The 21,255-nt window shown below is 48.2% G+C and overlaps 1 protein-coding gene across 11 annotated transcripts in view; it reads right to left on the bottom strand.

Moving 5' to 3' along the window:
* Positions 1–21,255, bottom strand: part of CUL9 (cullin 9) — a 42,881-nt gene that overhangs the window by 15,919 nt on the left and 5,707 nt on the right. For 8 of the 11 annotated variants that reach the window (XR_010119236.1, XM_063633024.1, XM_055263114.2 and 5 more), the window contains 20 exons: positions 20,733–21,138; positions 20,136–20,328; positions 15,615–15,822; positions 12,592–12,788; positions 11,995–12,212; positions 9,996–10,242; positions 9,472–9,577; positions 8,687–8,914; positions 8,321–8,411; positions 8,013–8,184; positions 6,017–6,122; positions 5,629–5,724; positions 5,192–5,367; positions 4,800–4,933; positions 4,248–4,427; positions 3,930–4,039; positions 3,672–3,854; positions 3,364–3,524; positions 2,543–2,771; positions 2,268–2,457 (listed from right to left, as the gene is read on the bottom strand). Coding sequence is in view for 10 of the 11 variants with exons in the window: in XM_063633024.1 (XP_063489094.1) it covers positions 2,268–2,457; positions 2,543–2,771; positions 3,364–3,524; positions 3,672–3,854; positions 3,930–4,039; positions 4,248–4,427; positions 4,800–4,933; positions 5,192–5,367; positions 5,629–5,724; positions 6,017–6,122; positions 8,013–8,184; positions 8,321–8,411; positions 8,687–8,914; positions 9,472–9,577; positions 9,996–10,242; positions 11,995–12,212; positions 12,592–12,788; positions 15,615–15,822; positions 20,136–20,328; positions 20,733–21,138 (3,631 nt within the window). In the remaining variant the exon portion in view is untranslated. The remainder of the gene's footprint in view (positions 1–2,267; positions 2,458–2,542; positions 2,772–3,363; positions 3,525–3,671; positions 3,855–3,929; positions 4,040–4,247; positions 4,428–4,799; positions 4,934–5,191; positions 5,368–5,628; positions 5,725–6,016; positions 6,123–8,012; positions 8,185–8,320; positions 8,412–8,686; positions 8,915–9,471; positions 9,578–9,995; positions 10,243–11,994; positions 12,213–12,591; positions 12,789–15,614; positions 15,823–20,135; positions 20,329–20,732; positions 21,139–21,255) is intronic. The other 3 variants (XM_063633021.1, XM_063633020.1, XM_055263115.2) reach the window with 2 other exon arrangements.

Genomic DNA, 21,255 nt, shown 5'->3' with positions numbered 1-21,255 from the left:
GAGGCCAGGAGTTCGAGACTAGCCTGGCCAACATGGTGAAACCTCGTCTCTACTAAAAATACAAAAATTAGCCAGGCATAGTGGTGCACACCTGTAATCCCAGCTAACCGGGAGGCTGAGTGAGGCATGAGAATCGCTTGAACCCAGGAGGTGGAGGTTGCAGTGAGCCAAGATCAAGCCACTGTACTCCAGCCTGGGTGACAGAGCGAGACTCTGTCTCAAAAAAATTAAAATAAAATAAAATAAAATAATAAACTGATTACAATTAATTAAATTATTTAGTTCCTCAGTTATATTAGCCACATTCCAAGTACTTAATTGCCACCAATGACTATCATACTGAACGGTGCAGAAAAGAATTTTTCAATCATTGCAGAAAGTTCTACTGGATAGCACTGTTAAACTATTTTAACCTTCTAACAAAATAACCAAAAAATATATTTACAGTTAAACCAGTATGATTAGCGGTTTTAAAAAATTCACCATCATAGTGGTAGATTTTAGCACACCTTTCTCAGTAGTAGATCAAGTAGACTAAAACTGGTAACTTTACAGAAGATGTAAACAAAACAATTAACAAGGTCAATTTGGTGAAATATGTAGAATCCAGTTAAGAACACACATTCTTCTTAATCACACATGAAACAGGTAAAATATGACCATCTACCAGGCTATAACGAAGTCTCAATAAACTGCAAAGATTCAGAATCACAGAAACCATGCTCTTTGGCCACAGGGGAATGAGGGTAGAAATATAAAACAAAAAAATAATTAAAGAAAAACTTGTTTGGAAATTAAAATATATATTCTTCTGAAAAACAAAATAAAGAAATAATAATAGAAATTTAAAAATTCTTAGAACTAAACAATAATAAAAATAATATGTAATAAAAACTTACGGAACATCCCAAATGCCCATAAACAGCAGAAAGGGTAAATACATCCACACAATGGAATATGACTCAGCAAAAGAAATGAATAAACTAATGATACCCTTGACAACCTGGATAACTCCCACAGACAGTATGTTTCGTGAAAGACATCAGACACAGCAGAATACTGTATGATTCCATTTATATGATGTTCAAATACAGGCACAAATCTATGGTGATAAAGGTTAAAAATAATGATTTCTCCTGGAAGAAGACATTGACTGGAAAGGGGGCATGAAGGAGACAGCCTTCTACGACGCTGGAAATGTTCTGTATCTTGATGGGGGTGTGAGGGAGGTAGATACATGGGTGTATATGAATATAATAATTCATGAAGCCTTAAAATTAAGATGTGTGCACTTTACTGAATACTAGTTATAGCCCAATCTAAAAAATCTTTTTGGCTGGGCACAGTGGCTCACCAAGGCAGGTGGATCACCTGAGGTCAGGAGTTTGAGACCAGCCTGGTTAACATGGCGAAACCCCGTCTCTACTAAGAATACACAATTAGGCCGGGCGTGGTGGCTCACGCTTGTAATCCCAGCACTTTGGGAGGCCGAGGCGGGCGGATCACGAGGTCAGGAGATCGAGACCAAGGTGAAACCCCGTCTCTACTAAAAATACAAAAAATTAGCCGGGCGTGGTGGCGGACGCCTGTAGTCCCAGCTACTCGGAGAGGCTGAGGCAGGAGAATGGCGTGAACCCGGGAGGCGGAGCTTGCAGTGAGCCGAGATCGCGCCACTACACTCCAGCCTGGGTGAAAGAGCGAGACTCCGTCTCAAAAAAAAAAAAAAAAAAAAAAAAAAAAAAAAAAAAAAAAAGAATACACAATTAGCCGGGTGTGGTGGCATACGTCTGTAGTCCCAGCTACTTGGGAGGCTGAGACAGGAGAATCGCTTGAACTCGGGAGGCAGAGGCTGCAGTGAGCAGAGATCACACCACTGCACTTTGGTCTGGGTGACAGAGCGAGACTCCATCTCGAAAAAAAAAAGAAAAAAAAAAATCTTTTAAAACTTTATAGGATGCCACTAAAGCAGTATTGAGAGGGAAATGAATAGTCTTAAACACTTTTATTTGGAAAAAAGTCTGAAAAGACTAAAAATCAAAGAAGCACCTCACTTGAAGTTAGAAAAAGAAAACAGAACAAATTTATAGAAAGTTGAAGGAACTGATGAGAGCAGAAATTAAAGAAACTACAACCCATGCTTTCTCATGCCTCGCTAGGAGCTGATATTTTTCTTCATATCTATATCCTGTCCAAAGGTCCTCTCCTCTTCCTCTCTTGCCACCCCAAATCTCACCCCGATCTCCAATTTCCTCTCCCTAGTTCCTCACTCTGGCTGTAGAAACTGGAGAAACGGTCAAGGGCATCACAGAATTCTGTGGGAAGGCACTTTCTGGGATGGTACAGGTAGCAGAGTGGGGAGACCGGCCAGCAGCGTGGTGACAGCACCAGTATAGAAATGGCTGGACTTGGATCTTCGATAAATAATTCTTTCTCAGCTTCCTCTTCCTCCTCTTCCTCCTGAGGGACAGAAGGATTTCAAGGGCGCTTGGGCTCCCTTCTTTGGTCTAGTCTTCTCTCACTCTCCTATTCTCCCTGCTCTTACCTCCTCTTCCTCTAGTCTCTTTTCCTCCTCGTCTTCCTGCTCCAAGAACAACTTGTCGAGCCACTGGAGCTGGAAGAGGTGGAACTGGCGCTGCAGCTCCTCAGAGGTGCTCAGGCTCTGCAGCATCAGCTGGGGGAGGCGGTTGGGAAAACAGAGGCCAATCTGCTCTAGCACGGCCCCCTCCAGCCAGCTCGAACCAAAGCTCAGGAGACGGTCTGCCATGTAATGCCTGCAGCACACACAGCCCAGGCCAAGCCTCAGTGTGGGTGCCAGCGTGGCCCAGCCTCCCCCTCAAGAACGTAGGTCCCTCTGTCCCTCTGCCTGAGTCACACACCCTACCTCACCTCTTCTTTCCCACTCCCTTTCGACCAATGCATGACCACCTCCACTTTTTTTTTTTTTTTTTTTTTTTTGAGACGGAGTCTTGCTCTCGTCACCCAGGCTGAAGTGCAATGATGCAGTCTTGGTTCACTGCAACCTCTGCCTCCCGAGTTCAAGCGATTCACCTGCCTCTCACCCTCCCGACTAGCTGGGATTACAGGTGCCTGCCACCACGCCACCATGCCTGGCTAATTTTTGTATTTTTAGTAGAGAAAGGGTTTCACCATGTTGGTCAGGCTGGTCTTGAACTCCTGACCTCAGTTGATCTGCCCGCCAGAATGCTGGGATTACATGCATGAGCCACCGCGTCTGACCAGCCATCTCCACATCTTAATCTCTCCTCTGCACAGCCTCTTTTCTCATCTCCCCTATAAGACTTAAATCTTTCCACTCCCTAGATCTAGGCCTCCCATCCCCTACGCCTCCAGACCTGCACTCACTGATAGAAGTGCTCAAAAGTTGTGGCCAGTTCCAGACCAGAAAGGACCATAATGGGTTCCAGGTGCCGCTGAAGCTGCCCCAGCATTTCCACTCCAGGGGCTCCACCAATCAGGCCACCCTGGATCTGTTGGTCAATGTACCTGGCAAACTGCTCACTCATCTGGGGGCAGAGGAAAGGGCATGAGCAAACCATGAATGAGGGAGTGGAGTAGGAGACTGGGGAGCGAAAGGAGGTAAAAGGGCAGAGCAGAAAGAGATGAACTTGGAACAAGAGGTTACAGCCCTGTGGGGAGCTGGTGGGACTCACGTGAGCAGCAGTGAGGAAGGACTGCTGCAGCAAGGCGCCAGAGAAGCCACTGCGCAGAGCCAGCGTGAAGGCTGCCCGAGGCCCAAACAGCTCGGAGCCTGCTCTCTGCAAGTGCTCATAGAGTTTACAGTAACGAGGCACAAAATCTGGGGCCCTCCAAGCTGCAGCCAGGAATCTGCCAACCTGAGGAGAAAGGCAAGAAATGACATAAAAGGAGCAGCCCCTCCCCTCTGCAGACTTCTGCTTGCTTCTGCCCACCTGCTCCTGCACCACGCTCAGCCAGCACTGGGTTATGTTCCTCAGGCTGCTGCTTGGAAGCACTGGCGAAGGTGCCGGGCTCCGGTCCCGACCCTTACTGTTCTTGCTGACTGTAGAGACAGAGGGAGAAGGAAGGGGTTTCATCTCAGCCTCTGGGTGAGTACACCGGTCTTGGGTAGTGATCTCCTGGAAAGGCCAGGAGGTCTCAGGGGCCTGGAAAGGCCGGTAGCAAAGCAGCAAGAGTAAGACCCAGGGAGGAGGGAGCCAGATACACCACTGTCCGCAGTCTCAGCTCCACTGGCCATGGCTGGGACTTACAGGGCCGAGTGGATGGCTCAGGAGAAGGCCCAGGAGGAGGCTCCACATGCACCAGCAAGTGGCAAAGGCGACGAACTCGAGAAGCAAAGGACGCTGCTCGACTCAAGGGGTTCCGAGAGGTCTCTCTCTGTTCTAAGTACTGATCCAGCAGCCATCCCAAGGCACTCACGCCTTCCGCATCTGAAAGAAGACAGGTCAGGAACAGGTCTCCATGGGAGATGGGAGAACAGACAGCCCAGGGCAGAGGAGGGAGAAAAATCAATTGTACAAAAAGGCTTGAGGGGTAGTGGGGCCCTAGTCCTCCCCTCACCAAGGTTTGCTTCAGCTGGAGTCAGGGGAGATGGTAACAGGGCGGGGATGGGGTAGTGGGAAAGATTCAAATACCAGAGTCTCAGGGAGCACTGCCTGGGGCAGGAAGGAGAGAGGAACACTGAGGTGACAGGCCTTCAGGGATAAAGACAGGAACCAAAAGAACCAAGAGCATTAACTCAGGTGATCCCTGGGAATAGGGACAAGGAACTGGTTAGTGGGGCCAGGTGTCAGCATGGTTACCGGGAGAGGTGATGTTCTGTACCAGGGGGCTGACCAGGGCCTCCCAGCAGGTCTTGCCCAGTGCCTGGGCGGCCTCATCATCAGGGAGGAAGCGGTCAGCAAAATTCTGCTCGTGGCGCAAAACCCTGTTCAATCTGGGAACAAACAGTGCGTGGTGGAGGATTAATGGCACCAATTTCCCAGAGGCCTCCATTCAAGTGCAAATCAGCTCCCAATCACCCCTGTTCGGTCCCCGACCCAACTTTTCCCAATCAACACAAACTCACCTATGTTCACCTTCCCCCTCATGTCCTGGCTGCAGCTTTCCCCTCCAGACTCCCACAGAAGCATCCCTCCTACTTCTCACAGTGTCCTGTTCCCTTACCCATCTTCCCTCCTCAGGCCCCACCCACCTGGGACAGAGCTGGAGGAGGCGCCGGCGGTCCTCTGCTATGTCCCGGCTCCAGGCTTGTGCCCGAATTGTGTAGAAGAGACATGTTCGGCGACACAGCTGCTCCCGGAACAGCGGCCAGAATGTGGGCTTAGGGCCCAGGACCTCCACACCCCGAACCCGAGTGTCAATGCCGCCCTGGAACATGCACGGACTTATCTGTCACTTAAGCCGCTTGAGCCACTCAGTACTACCAAAGCCAAGCCTCCTGCCCTGAGTTCCCTAGAACTGCTCAGGACATCCCCACATCTCTGGGACTCAACAGGTCCCTGGGCCATCTCCCAAGCAGATCAAGGAGAAACTTGGCTAAAGCCCTGGCCTCTAGATGTTAAAGAACCCAGCCACTCTGGAGACCCTGTGCCACCTCCTCCTCAGCCCTGGCTGACGCCCTAGCACCACCTGCTGGCAGCGCTTTATGCGGATCTGGATGATGGGCCAGAAGCGGTTCAGGTTCTCCAAGAGGATCACCCGGCTGGCAGAGGGCATCACATTCACCTGGTAGGGCAGGGGAGAAAAGGGAGAGGAGAGAACTGTCACCTCCAGAAACAGGGTTGGAAAAATTGTTGACTGTAACCAAGTCGGTCATGGTGTGTGCCCTTCACTTCACCTGCAGAGCCTAGGGATGGACGTGGTTCTGCATCCCCAATCCCACTCTCACTGCTTACAAGGCAACGCCTTCCCAAGGGGGAGGGATGTCACCATTCCCCAGGGACTAGGTCCTTCCCACAGGCACTGGGACAAAAAGAAGGATGTGGAGCAAGGTGAAGGGGGGCACAAGGGTCCCCACCGTGTTGAGCTCAGTGCTGATGCAGCTGGTACTGTCACCCCCAAACACCACCACCCTGGCTGGCATGTAGCTTGAGTCCTCACTGGCCACCAGCAAAGTGAGCTGCCTGGGAAAGAAGAAAGGAAACAGTCAAAGCTGGGCCTCTGGACGTGGTGGCTCACATCTGTAATCCCAACACTTTGGGAGGCTGAGGTGGGAGGATTGCTTGAGGCTGAGTTTAAGATCAATCTGGGCAACACTGCAAGACCCCACCTCTACGAAATAAAAATCAAAAGAAAGAAATAAAAAGCCCAGAGCCCTGGTTTTAGGTCAAAACTATTTCAAGCCACCACTTCTTTCTCAGGCTCCTGTTCCTCTGCTGGCTGCTGAGGCAGCTGTCCCCACTAGACCCTCTGCTCTTCCCTTTATATTCACCCAAACTGACTTAATTTAAACCCCCAGTTTCAACTGGAAATTAATACACAGAGGACTCCAAATCCACATCTCTATCCCAGATCACTCTCCTGAGCTTTTATGCTGTGTCCTCAACAGGTATTTCCATGTCATGTCCCACAGGCACCTCAAAGTCAACATGCCCAAATAAAATGATCATCTGTCCACATAAACCTGTCCCGCTTCCTGTTTCCCTCCTGGGAAATAAAACTTCTGTGCACTCAGTACTCAACTAGAATACTGTCACTGAGGCCTTCACCTTCTCAGGTTTCCCTCACCCAAAGGCAAGTCTTGTGACTCCACCTCTGAGGATTTCCCAGTCAATTCCCACTCCTGCTGTCTAACTGAACACATGGATCCTTTCTCTACTAGACCACTGCATAAACCTTCCACCTCTTTCTCTCTTCTGACCTCCAGCCCAAACTCCCATAATTGCCAGAGTGAGCTTTCTCAATACAAAATCTAGTTTTCTCTCCTCCCTTCTTAAAATCTTCCAATGGCTCTCCCAACTTTTGGAATAAAGTTCAAACTGCTTAGCTCACAAAACATTTTGTGATCTGCCTTTGCTTACTTTTCTGGCCTGTATCTTCCGCCACTTAGATATACACAGCTTTCGGCCGGGCGCAGTGGCTCACGCCTGTAATCCCAGCACTTTGGGAGGCTGAGGCGGGCGGATCACGAAGTCAGGAGATCGAGACCATCCTGACTAACACGGTGAAACCCCATCTCTACTAAAAATACAAAAAATTAGCCAGGCGTGGTGGCAGGCGCCTGTAGTCCCAGCTACTCAGGAGGCTGAGGCAGGAGAATGGCGTGAACCCAGAAGGCAGAAGTTGCAGTGAGCCGAGATCGCACCACTGCACTCCAGCCTGGGCGGCAGAGCGAGACTCCATCTCAAAAAAAAAATAAAAAAATAAAAATAAAGATATACACAGCTTTCAATTGCAGCCAAACATGATTACTTAAAAGTCCCTCCAAATACGCTGTTTCTTATTTCCATTTTGCACGTATGCTGTCCTTGTGCCTAGAATGTTGCCCCCTCTTTATCTACCTAATTTCAATGTCAAAACCCAGCTCAGTCACCCCCTCCTTCCAGAAGGAAGTCTGCTCTCATGCCTGTCAGTCTCAGGTCCACATGTGAACCACAATGCTTTTTCTTACTCTGTGCTCTTACTTGATTTTCTAGTGTAGCTCCCCAGCTGGAATGTAGGTACCATATCTTATTGTCCTTCTATTTCGAGACCCTTGCACAGTGCCTGACACAAATGCCTGGCATTAAATAAATGCCCAAAGGAGAAATGGATAAGTGAGCTGTTGATCTCCCTCAACACTAAGCACAGGGCAGTGCCATCTGTACCTGCTGGAGTACAGATCACCAGACTCTGGGAGTGAGGGGATGTCTATACTCAGCAAAGACAGGTCAGTATGTCTATGTGTTCACTGCACAAAATAGGTTTGAGTGTGTCCCTCAGGCATGGGGGTTATAGCTGGGGTTGTGTGTATCTGGGTGCTTTGGGGAAGTATCCTGGGGCACAGCAGAACATTCATATATGTGCGTTCGCACCTAACAAGAACACCACGGTGCATGTGCAGGGTGATGTAGTGGGAGCCGGTGCTGCCGTTGGATTCCCAGTAGGTCTTGGGGTTGTGGTCTGTCAGCTTGCTGGCCCGGTGCGGGTTGGAGGACACCTCCACCTTCTCCCAGCACTTGTCCTCCTTCACTTCCACACTGGAGCCTGGGGGTAAGTGGGAAGGGGTGGCGGTCACAGCCAGGTTAGTTGAGAGGAAAAAGGAAAAGGTCTAGGGAGCAGGAAGGGAAGGGGAGAACAGACACTGGATGGGAGCCAGGAGAAAGCAGATGAGGGCACTAACCCTGGCAGAGATGCCTGAGGAACACATCGAAGAAGGGGATATTGATGGGTTGCTGGGTTCGTCTGTGGTCTTCGATCTGGCCCAGCACCATCTGCAGCCGGAACATCAGGGAGAATGAGGAAGAGGAAAGGGAGGAACACAGAGAAACGCCCAGAAACAGGTAGAGAGAAAAAGTCAAGGGTCAACGGTACACTCAACTCCTCTCTCCCCACATTTTGACAGAACCATGTGGAGTCAAGGTTAGGAAACAAGTGCCCCAGATTTGCTACAACCTGTGCCAAACAGGGATACCAAAGAGGAACACAGTGAATCCCCTTCTCCTGCTTCTGACTTGCGTTCTCTCAGCTGCATACAGCCACTCCTCACCTGAATGCAGCCAGCCAGGATGCTGGAGGTGAGGTTGCTATAGAGCTGTGCATACTTCTCACACTCTGTCACCAGGTCCCGAAGCTCACAGCCCAGCAGCAGCTGAGCTGAGTGCTTGTCCAGGACTTTGGAGAGGATCTCTTTTGCTCCCAGGCAGCAGAGCACCACAGCATAGTCCTTATGCATCGAGGCCAGGCGATGTAGGAAGCAGGTCAGCTCCTGAACAATCTTGAGCCCAGAGCCACATAGATTAATTTATAGGAAACAAGAGGTAGGACATGTAAGGATTGAGGAGAGGGTTCAGTAAAGGAAGTGTCGTGGCTGAGATTGTGGAGACATGCCAACGCCCAGGGAAACAAGAGTACCAAAGTCAGGTGGAGTAAAATAGAGGAGTGCTGGGACTCCAGAGTGAGTTGGCAGAACAGAGCTTGGGCACAGCTTTCCAGGCTGCTTCCTGCCGGGCCAAGCTATGTTAACCCTGGTGCCTGAGCCTTGCTCTCCAATGCACAAACCCGGAAGGGAGGCGAGCTGTTTGGATTGGTGGATGTGGGCTTCTCCTTAGTCCAGAATCTAAAATCCAAATCTAAAATCATCTAAAAGGTTTATACTTCAAAGATTCCAGTTCTGGAGATTCTTAGATTACATTACCCTTCCTCCTCCTACACCCATCCCAGTGCCCCAAGATCCAATCAGAAAGGCTCTGCTGTGCCCTCCAGAGCCTCACAAGGAAGTTGCTGCTCCAGATGCTGCCCTTCCCTCTCTTCCCCTTGCCAGGGTTTTGGTACCTCAGAGTCACTGCTAGGGCCACTCAGGCAATTGAGGCAGGGCTCCAAGACCTCGTGCCAGGGGAGGACCATTGCCTCAGGGAAATCCAGCAGTCGGGTTATGACCCTGGTGAGGGGGTAGAAACGAGTGAAGTCAGGCCAGGCATGGTGGCTCACGCCTGTAATCCCAGCACTTTGGGAGGCCGAAGTGGGCGGATCACCTGAGGTCGGGAGTTCGAGACCAGCCTGACCAAAATGGAGAAACCCCATCTCTACTAAAAATACAAAATTAGCTGGGCATGGTGGCACATGCCTGTAATCCCAGCTACTCGGGAGGCTGAGGCAAGGAGAACCACTTGAACCTGGGAGGCAGAGGTTGCAGTGAGCTGAGATCGTGCCATTGCACTCCAGCCTGGGCAACAAGAGTGAAACTCCATCTCAAAAAAAAAAAAAAAAAAAAAGAAAAAAGAAAAGAAACAAGTGAAGTCCCTGAAGTCTGCCAGTTTCCCTCGTCCCAATGCATGGTGCCTCAACAGGCCCCTCACCTCAGCACAGACAGCAGCAGAGTCTTGTTGGGCCCCGGAGCATCCAGAGTCCGCAGCAACAGGAAGAAAGGCTGGGTCTCCTGCTGGAGGCGCTTGAGGAGGGGCCTCACGGCACCTCCAGGGCTGCCCTCACGGCACAGCACACGCTCCAAGTCCAGGAGTAGTTCTGCAGATGGGCCCCCAACCAGGGATCGAATCAGTAGCTCAGGGGACCCATCCGGACCCTGGATGATGGGGGTCTCTAGCGCTGCAGCCAGACACACCGGAGGGAAAAATGTGGATGAAGAGTCTTACCAGTTTGTCAAACTGAGAACTGGGAAGGTCCAGAAAATCACCCCAAAATTTTCCTTCTATATTGAGGATGTTTACAGTTTTTAACCAAACGATGAGGGATTTTCTTTCCTGACCCCAAATAGAAACCTAATCAGATTTGAAAAAAAAACCTAGTATAGCAAACATTGTCAAGTTAAACACAAGACATTTTAAATCTCCTATAGTCCTATTATTAAATGTTAGCTATAGTAAATATTAACTATGATGATACCTGTACTACCTGCATGGTGGCTTTAGGTACACAGACTAAAAGATACATACATATTTCCTATTTTTGTTTTTTTAAATGGAGTCTCGCTCTGTCACCCAGGCTGGAGTGCAGTGGCGTGATCTTGGCTCACTGTGACCTCCACCTCCTGGGCTCAAGTGATTCTCCTGCCTCAGCCTCCCAAGTAGCTGGGATTACAAGCACCCACCACCGTGCCTGGCTAATTTTTGTATTTTTAGTAAAGATGGGGTTTCACCATGTTGGCCAGGCTGGTCTCAAACTGCTGACCTCAAGTGATCTGCCTGCCTCAGCCTCCCAAAGTGCTGGGATTAAAGGCATGAGCTATTGCACCTGGCCACGTATTTCCTATTTCAATATCCCTCCATACTTCTAGGTTTTCACTTGTTTTTCAATCACAAAGGGTTTCTTCCCCAGTATCAATATCTAATGTTTCCAGGCACAAGTGTTCTGTACCATAAATTATAATTTTTCTTAAGAAGGCCTCCCTATTCTGTGAAGAGAAAGTTAAGCTTAGGCCAGGCACAGTGGCTCACGCCTATAATCCCAGCACTTTGGGAGGCCAAGGCGGGCAGATCACAAGGTCAGGAGTTCGAAACCAGCCTGACCAACATGGTGAAACCCTGTCTCTACTAAATATACAAAAATTAGCTGGGCATGATGGCGTGCACCTGTAATCCCAGCTACTCAGGAGGCTGAGGCAGGAGAATTCCTTGAACCCGGGAGGCAGAGCTTGCAGTGAGCAGAGATCGTGCAACTGCACTCCAGCCTGGGCGACAGAGTGAGACTCCATCTCCAAAAAAAAAAAGTTAAGTTTGAAAGAAAAAAAAAGAAAGGCCTCCCTAGATGTCATTTCAATGAGTCTTCCACTGTCCAATAATACTGGGCCAAACCTAGCCCAGATGGATATGAATCCACATATGTTTAAAGCCATTCAAGAAGGCAATTTCCAGTCAGGTGCAGCAGCTCACACCTGCAATCCCAGCACTTTGGGAGGCCAAGGCAGTGGATCTCCTGAGGTCAGGAGTTCCAGATCAGCCTGGCCAACATGGTGAAACCCTGTCTCTACTAAAAATACAAAAATTAGCCAGGTGTGGTGGCAGGTGCCTATAATCCCAGCTACTCAGGAGGCTGAGGCACGAGAATTGCTTGAACCCAGGAGGCAGAGGTTACAGTGAGTCGAGATCGCGCCACTGCACTCCAGCCTGGGAAACAAGAGCAAAACTCCATCTCAAAAAAAAAAAAAAAATGCAATTTCTTTGCACATATTCCACAGTCTCCCTCTTCTTGGTCAGGAAGTTCTACTTAAGACCTAACTTGAGCACCACAATGCTTGCTCATTTCCTGAAGTTTCCTTGTATCTTTCCAGTAAGGAGCTGATATGTAAACCTGGCTGGCACTGTGTGATTCCTCTACAAAACCACCCCTCCACAATGGTACCTGCACGCTCAGGGCTGCCCGGCGGCTCTGAGTAGCGATTGAGAAGCATCATGAGGATGGTGCGTGTGGTAGGCACAGGTTCTGTTCCTGGTGCTATCCCTGAGTGCCTAAACAACGTGTCTCTCAGCTCTCGGGTTATAATCTGGTCTCCCAGAGTGTGGTGGTTGCACAAAAGCAGGTTGAGCAGGAGTAAGCCATTTCTCGCTGCAGAAGAGCACCTGGGAGGAGGGAGGTGACCAGGAAGAAACCGAGAGACCATGAATGCAATGGAAGCAGCAAAGCAAGCACAGAAGGCCGGGCAGCTAGGGAGCAAAGGGCTCCAGTGGGCCCTCTGAGCCAGGACATCTGATCCCCTGACCTCGGGCCACTCCTCCCAAACCCATAAAGGGAGGTCAGTGTGTCTCTGCCCTCTCTGGGAATCTCCCTATCCCCAATCCACTTGGGTTCTCTTCCAACAACAGTTGGCAGGGCCACCAATGTTTAATCCGGAGGTGACAACGTGAGTGGAATTTCTGTGGAGTACATGAACCTGGAGCACAGGAGTAGCAGGGTTTGGGACTAAGCAGGAGCCTGGAGTTGGGAGGGTAATGCCCTGACCCCTCAGTGTTCAGCATCAGGATCACGGCTGCAGGGACAGTGAGGAGCAGGCTCTCAGAACCCGGGCGTGTGGCTGAGTCGATGCTGGCGAAGATCTCTCTGGTCATCTGAGCATCAAACAAAGAGTGGACAGAATCTCGGCCAGTAACAAAAGTGGGGATCTCCAAGGAGCTGGCGACAGCCAGCATCTTCAGTGCCTGTGAGGGGGATGTGAAAGCAGAGTGAGAAGGGGGCAGAGTCACCATGAGGAAAGGGAGGCTTCATTCTAGACCTCAAACTTTGGGGCAGCTGAGCTGTTTGCAAATAGGTAGAGTAGGAGACAGAAATGGAAGAGGTAGTGATGGGACATCAAATACTACAAAGAGAGGGAAGGAGGGAGGGAAGAAGGAAAAGAAAAAAGAAAAGAAACTAAATAACAACAAAAAATCCTGAGACTGGATGGTAAAATCAGCCTTCCGCTCCTCTCGGCCCCCAAGCTCGCAGCACCAAGGCTACCAGAGTGGGACAGCCGCCCCTCCTGTATCTTCCCCTCAGGATGGTGCCCCTCGCAGCATCTAGTTGTCTTCAGGGGCTTCTTACAGTTGTCTCCCAACTCACTTGCACTCCTTGCTTTGCAAAATCTCTCTTCCCTTGAGTTCCATGACTTCACATCCTCCTGGCTTTTCTCCTACCTCTCTGGTGTTCCTTTGCCCCAAGGAACTGAGGTTCCTTGTCCCCTTTCTCTGGACTCTGCACTCACCCACACTGAGGCAACCAGGCCCATTCCCATTGCTTCGATTACCACCTATACACCAAGTCTCCAAAACCTGTGTCTCCTGGCCTTAGCCAGTATCCAGCCCTTCTAGATAAGACTTCTTGGTTGTCTCACAGGCAGTGGTTGGCATTATAGGAAAAATAATTGTAATGTGCAAACCTGTTTGCTGGGACTATAGAGAAAAATTAAATTAAAATAGACACCATACAATCAGAGTGGAGAATGTCTCTCCTGGTGAAAGGGTTGATTCTCTACAAGAAACCCACGAGAGATGGACTGGGCTAGAAATAATTCTCAGGACAATGCCTCTTGTAAGGCCTGGACCCTCCAAGCAACTTCTATTTCTCAACGAAGCTTTCTCCCTGTAGTTATACCACCCTCCCCCAGTTAGCTGAGTTCTGTAGACTTTAAGTTATTAACAAGATGACGTAATTTTATTTCAGGGCAAGATTTTTTTGAGATGAAGTCTCACTCTGTCGCCCAGGCTGGAGTGCAAAGGCACAATCTCAGCTCACAGCAACCTCCCCCTCCCGGGTTCAAGTGATTCTCCCACCTCAGCCTCCCAAGTAGCTGGGATTACAAGCATGCACCACCACGCCCGGCTAATTTTGTATTTAGTAGAGACACGGTTTCACCATGTTGGCCAGGCTGGTCTCAAACTCCTCACCTCAGGGATTCCACCCGCCTTGGTCTCCCAAAGTGCTGGGATTACAGGCGTGAGCCACCACGCCCAGCCATTTTTATTTTTATTTTTTTGCCATGATCTATAGTGGATGGCAATTGCTATGTTTTGGTCACATAATTTGAGAGGATCAGGGAATTCCTTGAGCATGATGATCTAGACTATGAACGCCTGGCTGCTCTTGGTCCCATAAAGAAAAGCACCTCCCAGGCCGGGTGTGGTGGCTCATGCCTGTAATCCCAGCACTTTGGGGGACTGAGGCGGGCGGATCATGACGTCAGGAGATTGAGACCATTCCTGGCCAACATGGTGAAACCCTGTCTCTACTAAAAATACAAAAAATTAAGCTGGGCATGGTGGCACGTGCCTGTAATCCCAGCTACTTGGGAGGCTGAGGAGGGAGAATCACTTGAACCCGGGAGGCAGAAGTTGCAGTGAGCCGAGATTGGGCCACTGCACTCCAGCCTGGGCTACAGAGCAAGACTCCGTCAAAAAAAAAAAAGAGAGAAAAGAGAAAAGAAAAGAAAAGTGCCTCCTGGCCTCTCCCAGGACAGCCTGCTCTAAGAGGACACATGCTCCCGTTCATGCTGCTGCCATTATACTACCGGAATCCATTCTCAGAACTGCTCTGGCCGAAGCCTGCCTGTCTCCCTCAGGAACCCTCAGGCTACACAGAGCTCCTCTGCCCGCACCATCCTACCAGCCAGCACTTCTGTCTGGAGTAACCAGGAAGCCAATTCTTCTGTAAGCTACTCTGGATAAGGGCCTTCCTTCCCGATTCTCTCTGGGCAATGGCAATGCTGGCTTTGTTTTACCCAAACCTAGTAACAGAGTATTTTCTATGTAAGGGTGCCACTTAGATAAAAGAGGAAAAAAAAAATACTTTCGGTTTAATGGTCACATCTAGAAAATTAGTTTTTAACCAGACACCTAATCATAACTAAAAAGGCAGGAGCACCCAACATACCTGAAAACTCAACTCCTGACCTTCTCCCCATATCTCCTCCTCCTGCAACATTCTCTTTCTCTCAGTAAATGGCCACTTCATGCAACCTGCTCCTTAATTTTACACCTGGGAGTCATTCTTAACCCTGGCCTGGGCCAGACACGGTGGCTCATGCCTGTAATCCCAGGAGGCTAAGGCAGGAGAATCACTTGAACCCAGGAGGTGGAGGTTGTAGTGAGCCGAGATAGTACCACTGCACTCCAGCCTAGGCAACAGAGCGAGACTCCATCACAAACAAACAAACAAAAAACCTCCTGGCCTAGCACAGTGGCTTATGCCTGTAATCTCAGCACTTTGGGAAGCTGAGGTGGGAGGATCACTTGAGCCCAGGAGTTCAAGATCAGTCTGGGCAACATAGCAAGATCCTGTCTCCACCAAAAATAACCCCAAAACTCCCTTTTCCCTTTTTCCAAACACTCAATCCCCAAGAATGTCCAGATCAAACTCTTAAATCCATCTGCATCTTTCCATTCCAAAGTCTACTCACTGATCTGAAGCACCAAAGTATCTCCTCAAGATCAGCAGTCCCCAGTCTGCCTGTCTTGCCCACTGTTCTCTCCCGCCAGGCCCAATGTACTCACCGCCAGCCCAGCCTGCTGCACCAAGACAGAAGTCTTATATTCTTGCATGCAGACCAGCACAGCATAGATGCCACCCTCCCTGGCAAAAAGCGGCCGCCACTCGTGCTTGGTCATGAGCAGGTAAAGGAGGCGCAGGGCCTGCACCACCACCATCTTCTCTCCCACTTGGTTGGTCAGCAGCTCCACCAGCATCTTCACTAGCTTCTCTCTAACAAGAGAAGAGATATTGGGGCTCCCCATCCCAAGGAGTCTTGCCTGACCTCCCAGCCATGGCACCATCGGACTCCCTGACCAATCCCATCCACCAAGATCTAGTCCATCCCCTCTGCCCCACCCAAACCTGCTCTCCTTGCTTCAGTCTCACCCCAATCCCCTCCCCTCTGCAGCCTAACTGCCTCTGGCTCCTCAACTAATGAAGGAGGCAGTAGAAAAAATGTTTACAAACTCTGGCTCACCTTTTCAAATAAATTTATAAATTCAAAGTGATGCTATGTTTACAAACTCTGGCTCATTTTTTCATATAAATCTATAAATTCAAAGTGATGCTAATCAAAATGCCTAAAAGGTGGTTTTGTTTGTCTGTTCGTTTTTGAGATGAAGTCTTGCTCTGTTGCCAGGCTGGAGTGCAGTGGCGCGATCTCAGCTCACTGCAACCTCTGCCTCCCGGGTTTAAGTGATTCTCAAGCCTCAGCCTCTCGAGTAGCTGGGACTACAGGTGCGTGCTACCAAGCCCAGCTAATTTTTTGTATTGTTTTTCAGTAGAGACGGGGTTTTGCTATGTTGCCCAGACTGGTCTCCAACTCCTGGCCTCAAGCAGTGTACTTGCCTTGGCCTCCCAAAGTGCTGGCCTAAAAGGTTTTTAAAAACACCACAACAGGCAGATCCAGGCCTTGGAAATGCTGAGAAAAAAAATAGTGGTAGCCAGGCACAGCAGCTCATGCCTGTAATCCCAGCACTTTGAGAGGCTGAGGCGGGCGAATTGCTTGAGCCCATGGCTTTTGCCATGGGCAACATGGCAAAACCCCATCTCTGCAATAAATTATTTGGCATAGTGACCTGTGCCTGTAGTCTCAGCTACTTGGGAGGTTGAGGTGGGAGGATCACCTGAGCCTGGGAGGTCGAGGCAGCAGCAAGCTGTGATCATGCCACTGCACTCCAGCCCAGCTGACAGAGTGAGACCCTGTCTCAAAAAAAAAAAAAAAAAAAAAGTGGTAGGCTTGCCTATTATTACCAAAATATAAATATAAACTTGTAATAACTACAACCCTGGAACTGATATAGGGTAGTTAAATAGATCAATAGATGAGAAGAGAGATAAGGATGGTGTATAAGCCAGTAAAAAAAAAAAAAAGGAAGAACCATTTAAAACATAATGTTGTCTGGGCACAGTGACACACACCTGTAATCCCAGCACTTTGGGAGACTGAGGTAGGTGGATCACTTGAGGTCAGGAGTTCGAGACCAACGTGGCCAACATGGTAAAACCCCATCTCTACTAAAAATACAAAAATTAGCCAGGCGTGGTGGCGCGGGCCTGTAATCCCAGCTATTCAGGAGGCTGAGGCAGGAGAATCGCTTGAACCCAGGAGGCGGAGGTTGCAGTGAGCCGAGATTGCACTGCTGCACTCCAGCCTGGGCGATAAAGCAAGACTCTGTCTCAAAAATAATTAATTAATTATTCACTGAGGTGGGAAGATTGCTTGAGGCCAAGAGTTTGAAACCAGCCTGGGCCACATAGTGAGACCCCATCTCTACAAAAAGTAAAAAAAAAAAAAAAAAAATTAGCTGGGTGTGGTGGCTCATTCCTGTAGTCCCAGCTACTTGGGAGGACAAGCAAGGAGTGTTGCTAGAGGCTAAGAGTTTGAGGCTGTACTGAGCTATGTGATCTTGCTACTGCACTCCAGCCTGGTCAACAGACTGAGACCCTGTCTCTAAAAAAAAACAAAACACACGCACAAACACACACACACACACACACACGATGCAATTTAGAGACACCTGGCTATCCATATGAAAACACTGAAGCTGGAGCTCTACTTCACAACATTTGCAAAAATAAACTGCAAATGAATTTTTAAATGAATTTTAAAAAAACAAAATCATGGATATTTTTGGAAAATATAAGGAAATATTTTTATAATCCTGGAACAGAATAGATCTTTTTAAGTAGGACACAAAATCTAGAAGCCATAAAAAAGCTGAAAAATGTAGCAACAAAAAGTCTGAAACTCTAGCATGATGAAGAAAACACTATACACAAAATTACGAGACAAGCGCAGGAGCTAGAGAAAGGGGCCAGTGGAAATGCTGATCTAAAAGAAGAGGAAGAAGTGCCTCTAGAGTCCCTAGATCACGGTGAGGGTCAGGAGAGAAAATAGCAGGTATTGACTCTTGCTTAACAGTGACAGCGAGGCCAGCTGAGGAGGTGGCTCGGGAACTACGAGGGGAAAGAACACAGAAGGAGAACTTCTGGGAAAGTTCTGTTTTTAATCTATCTTTTCTAAGAAGTGTTATAATGACAACAGTGTGAATGAAATATGCTTTAAATACATATCCCCTTCCACGGCCATGATTTATTATATACTAGATAATATACATGGCTAATACATATGACTAGATAGAGAAATAAGTAAGGATGTTTACCAACATGTTAACAGTGATTGTCTCTGCCTTAATGGCTTTCGGATTTTTTTTCTGTCAATCTCACTTGAATATGATCAGATAATTTTTATTTTAATAATTTTCTAACTTTTTTACCATATGTATTATTCTATAACCACAAAATAAAGCTAAGATGATTTTTAAAAAGACAAGCAAAATATTTGGAACATCAATAACAAAGGAATAACCAAAATGCCTATAAATACATTAAAAAAGGCAAAGATCCAATTAAAAAGTGGGCAAAGGATAATAATAGAATATTTATAGAAAAAAAACAGAACAAATGTATGCAAATGTGCCTAACTTTACCAGAACTAGGAAATTAAAACAAAGAGATACCAATCATTTAAAATGCTGCCAATTAGATAGATTAAAAAAGATGACAATATTCAGTGTAACAGACCCATTAGAACACTGCACTTGAAACTGGAGATAACCACACTGCAGGGTCCCAAGCAGCAGTAAAAATAATGAGGCAGCTCCACCCAGACTGGTATGGAAAGCCCTCTAAGACTATGAGCGGGGGCAAAAAAAAAAGTTGTAGAAACATGTAGAATGTGATTACATAGACTAAAACACAGACTCAGAAAATGCTCTATTTCCAAACACACAATTACAAATGAAAATATGTAGGATACAGTAGACTGATAACAGTGGTGAGAAAGGACTTTGTTTGGCCTTCCTCTGTTCTTTTACATTCTTCAGATCTTTTAAAATGAGAATGCAGCTAGGCATGGTGGCTCACACCTGTAATCCCAGCACTTTGGGAGGCTGGATCATCTGAGGTTAGGAGTTCGAGACCAGCCTGGCCAACAGGGTGAAACCCCGTCTCTACTAAAATACAAAAATTAGCTGGGCCTGGTGGGGAGCACCTGTAATCCCAGCTACTTGGGAGGCTGAGACATAAGAACTGCTTGAACCCAGGAGGTGGAGGTTGCAGTGAGCCAAGATCACACTATTGCACTCTAGCCTGGGTGACAGAGTGAGACTCTGTCTCAAAAACAAGTAAATAAATAAATAAATAAAAATAAATAAATAAAATGAGAATAAGCTGTGTGGTATCTGTATAATTTAAAAGCAGAGGGATGGACACAGTGGCTCACGCCTGCAATCCCAGCACTTTGGGAGGCCGAGGTGGGCAGGTCATGAGGTCAGGAGATCGAGACCATCCTGGCAAACATGGTGAAACCCCGTCTCTACTAAAAATACAAAAATTAGCTGGGTGTGGTGGTGCCTGTAATCCCAGTTACTCAGGAGGCTGAGGTGGAAGAATCCCTTGAACCCAGGAGGCAGAGGTTGCAGTGAGCCGAGATCGCACCACTGCACTAAAGCATGACGACATAGCAAGACTCTGTCTCAAAAATAAATAAATAAATAAAAGTAGAAAAAAAATTAAAATAAAGTAGGTTTTAAGGTCTAATGTGAAAAAAAAAAAAAGTACGTAGGGACAGAAAAAAAAAGAAAAAGAAAGAGAAAAAACTCCAGTTCTAGAGCCAAAAAGATCTAGGTTTGAATCCTGGCTCTGCTATCTGTAAAACTCTAAGCAAGTTACTTAAATTCTCTAAGCTTCAGTTCCCTCACCCATACAGTAGGATAATAATATTACCAACGCTTCCTCAGGTGTTAGGTGGATTTAATGAAAGAATGCATGTAAAATACTAGCACAGTGCCTGGCATGACAGAAGTGCTCCAAAAATACGAGCCATTAAAACATCCAACCCTCCTGCTCAGCTGCTCCTCAGGCTGAGCCTTCCCTCACCCCCAGCTTTTCTAATTCGTGATCTCAAAGCTCCTTCCCCGCTACCACCATCCTTTGCCTACAGCTTCAACCAAAACCTCTTCCCTCCCCAATATGCTAACCTCAGCGATCTGTCAGGACGGACCAGAGGGTGGTCCCGCTCAGTGACCTCCTCCACAGCCTGAGAGAGGGCAGAGAGCCCTGAAAGCTGCAGGTTTGTGTCCAAGCTGGATATCTGCACAGTGGCCACGACCGCTGCCACATGCTGATCCAGGGAGCTGCGAGGACCGGGACCCCGCAAGGCTCTGGCCATTTCTGAAATTGGTGGGAAAAGGCAATGGCTAAAAGAACTGTGGCACCTTGAAGTTAGAAGTCTTTAAAGTCAAGCCCAGTTATCCTACCAATATTTAAACACATTATCGGCTACTGCAGCTTGCAGAGTTTTCCAATTCTGTGTCAGGGATCTAATGATCAAACAAAGGAGATGAAGACACCCCAGAAAACGGATCCTCCTTTTCCAGAGATACTGAAGGAAGGGAGCGCTGGTTAATTAAATACAATCAAGGTCAAAAGGAAGAAGATGGGCGCATGGTTCCAAGGCATTTTCCCCTGCAAAAATGACCTTCCTCCATGGCTTTCCTTTGATCCTGACTATCCATTTCTTCTACTGAGACTACCCAGGACTTGTTCCAATTGCTTCCTCCCAGAACCTGACTCACCACTGGCTGCCTCCTTCATCTCAGTGGGCAGGGTCATCCCCTCAGTCACCAGAAGCTGGTTAAACAGCTGAGAATCACTCTGTGCCATGGGGGGCTCGGTCCTTGTCTTGGTGGGCTCGGCCTCTGTCTTAGGGGCCTCGGCCTTTGCTTTGGGGGACTCAGTCTCTTCCTCTGAGAAGCTGGCCTCTGACTTGGACTCCTCTTCTGGATCTGGGGTACAGGAGTGATTTCGTGAAGTAGACAAGCTGCTTGGTTCATTAGACAGCAGCCCATACTTGGTGTAGATCTGGGAGTTGAGGAGGTCATTGAGAGTGCTGCCCTCAAATCGACTACTGAGAACCTGCAGCAGACTCTCGGCCATTTCCACGGACACAGAGATCTCACCTAGGGCCTCTTCACCCAGGGTCTGTCAACAGAAGGGGTATATATTTAAGAGACAAGCAGACACAAAGGTCTTGGGGTCAGTAATGGGAAGGGTGATCACTCCCCACCATGCCCTCACACCTTCTACATACTAGACCCT

The sequence above is a fragment of the Symphalangus syndactylus genome, chromosome 23 (assembly GCF_028878055.3).
Source record: "Symphalangus syndactylus isolate Jambi chromosome 23, NHGRI_mSymSyn1-v2.1_pri, whole genome shotgun sequence".
In the NCBI taxonomy this organism is placed as follows: Eukaryota; Metazoa; Chordata; class Mammalia; order Primates; family Hylobatidae; genus Symphalangus; species Symphalangus syndactylus.
This window is presented reverse-complemented; position numbering and strand designations above follow the sequence as displayed.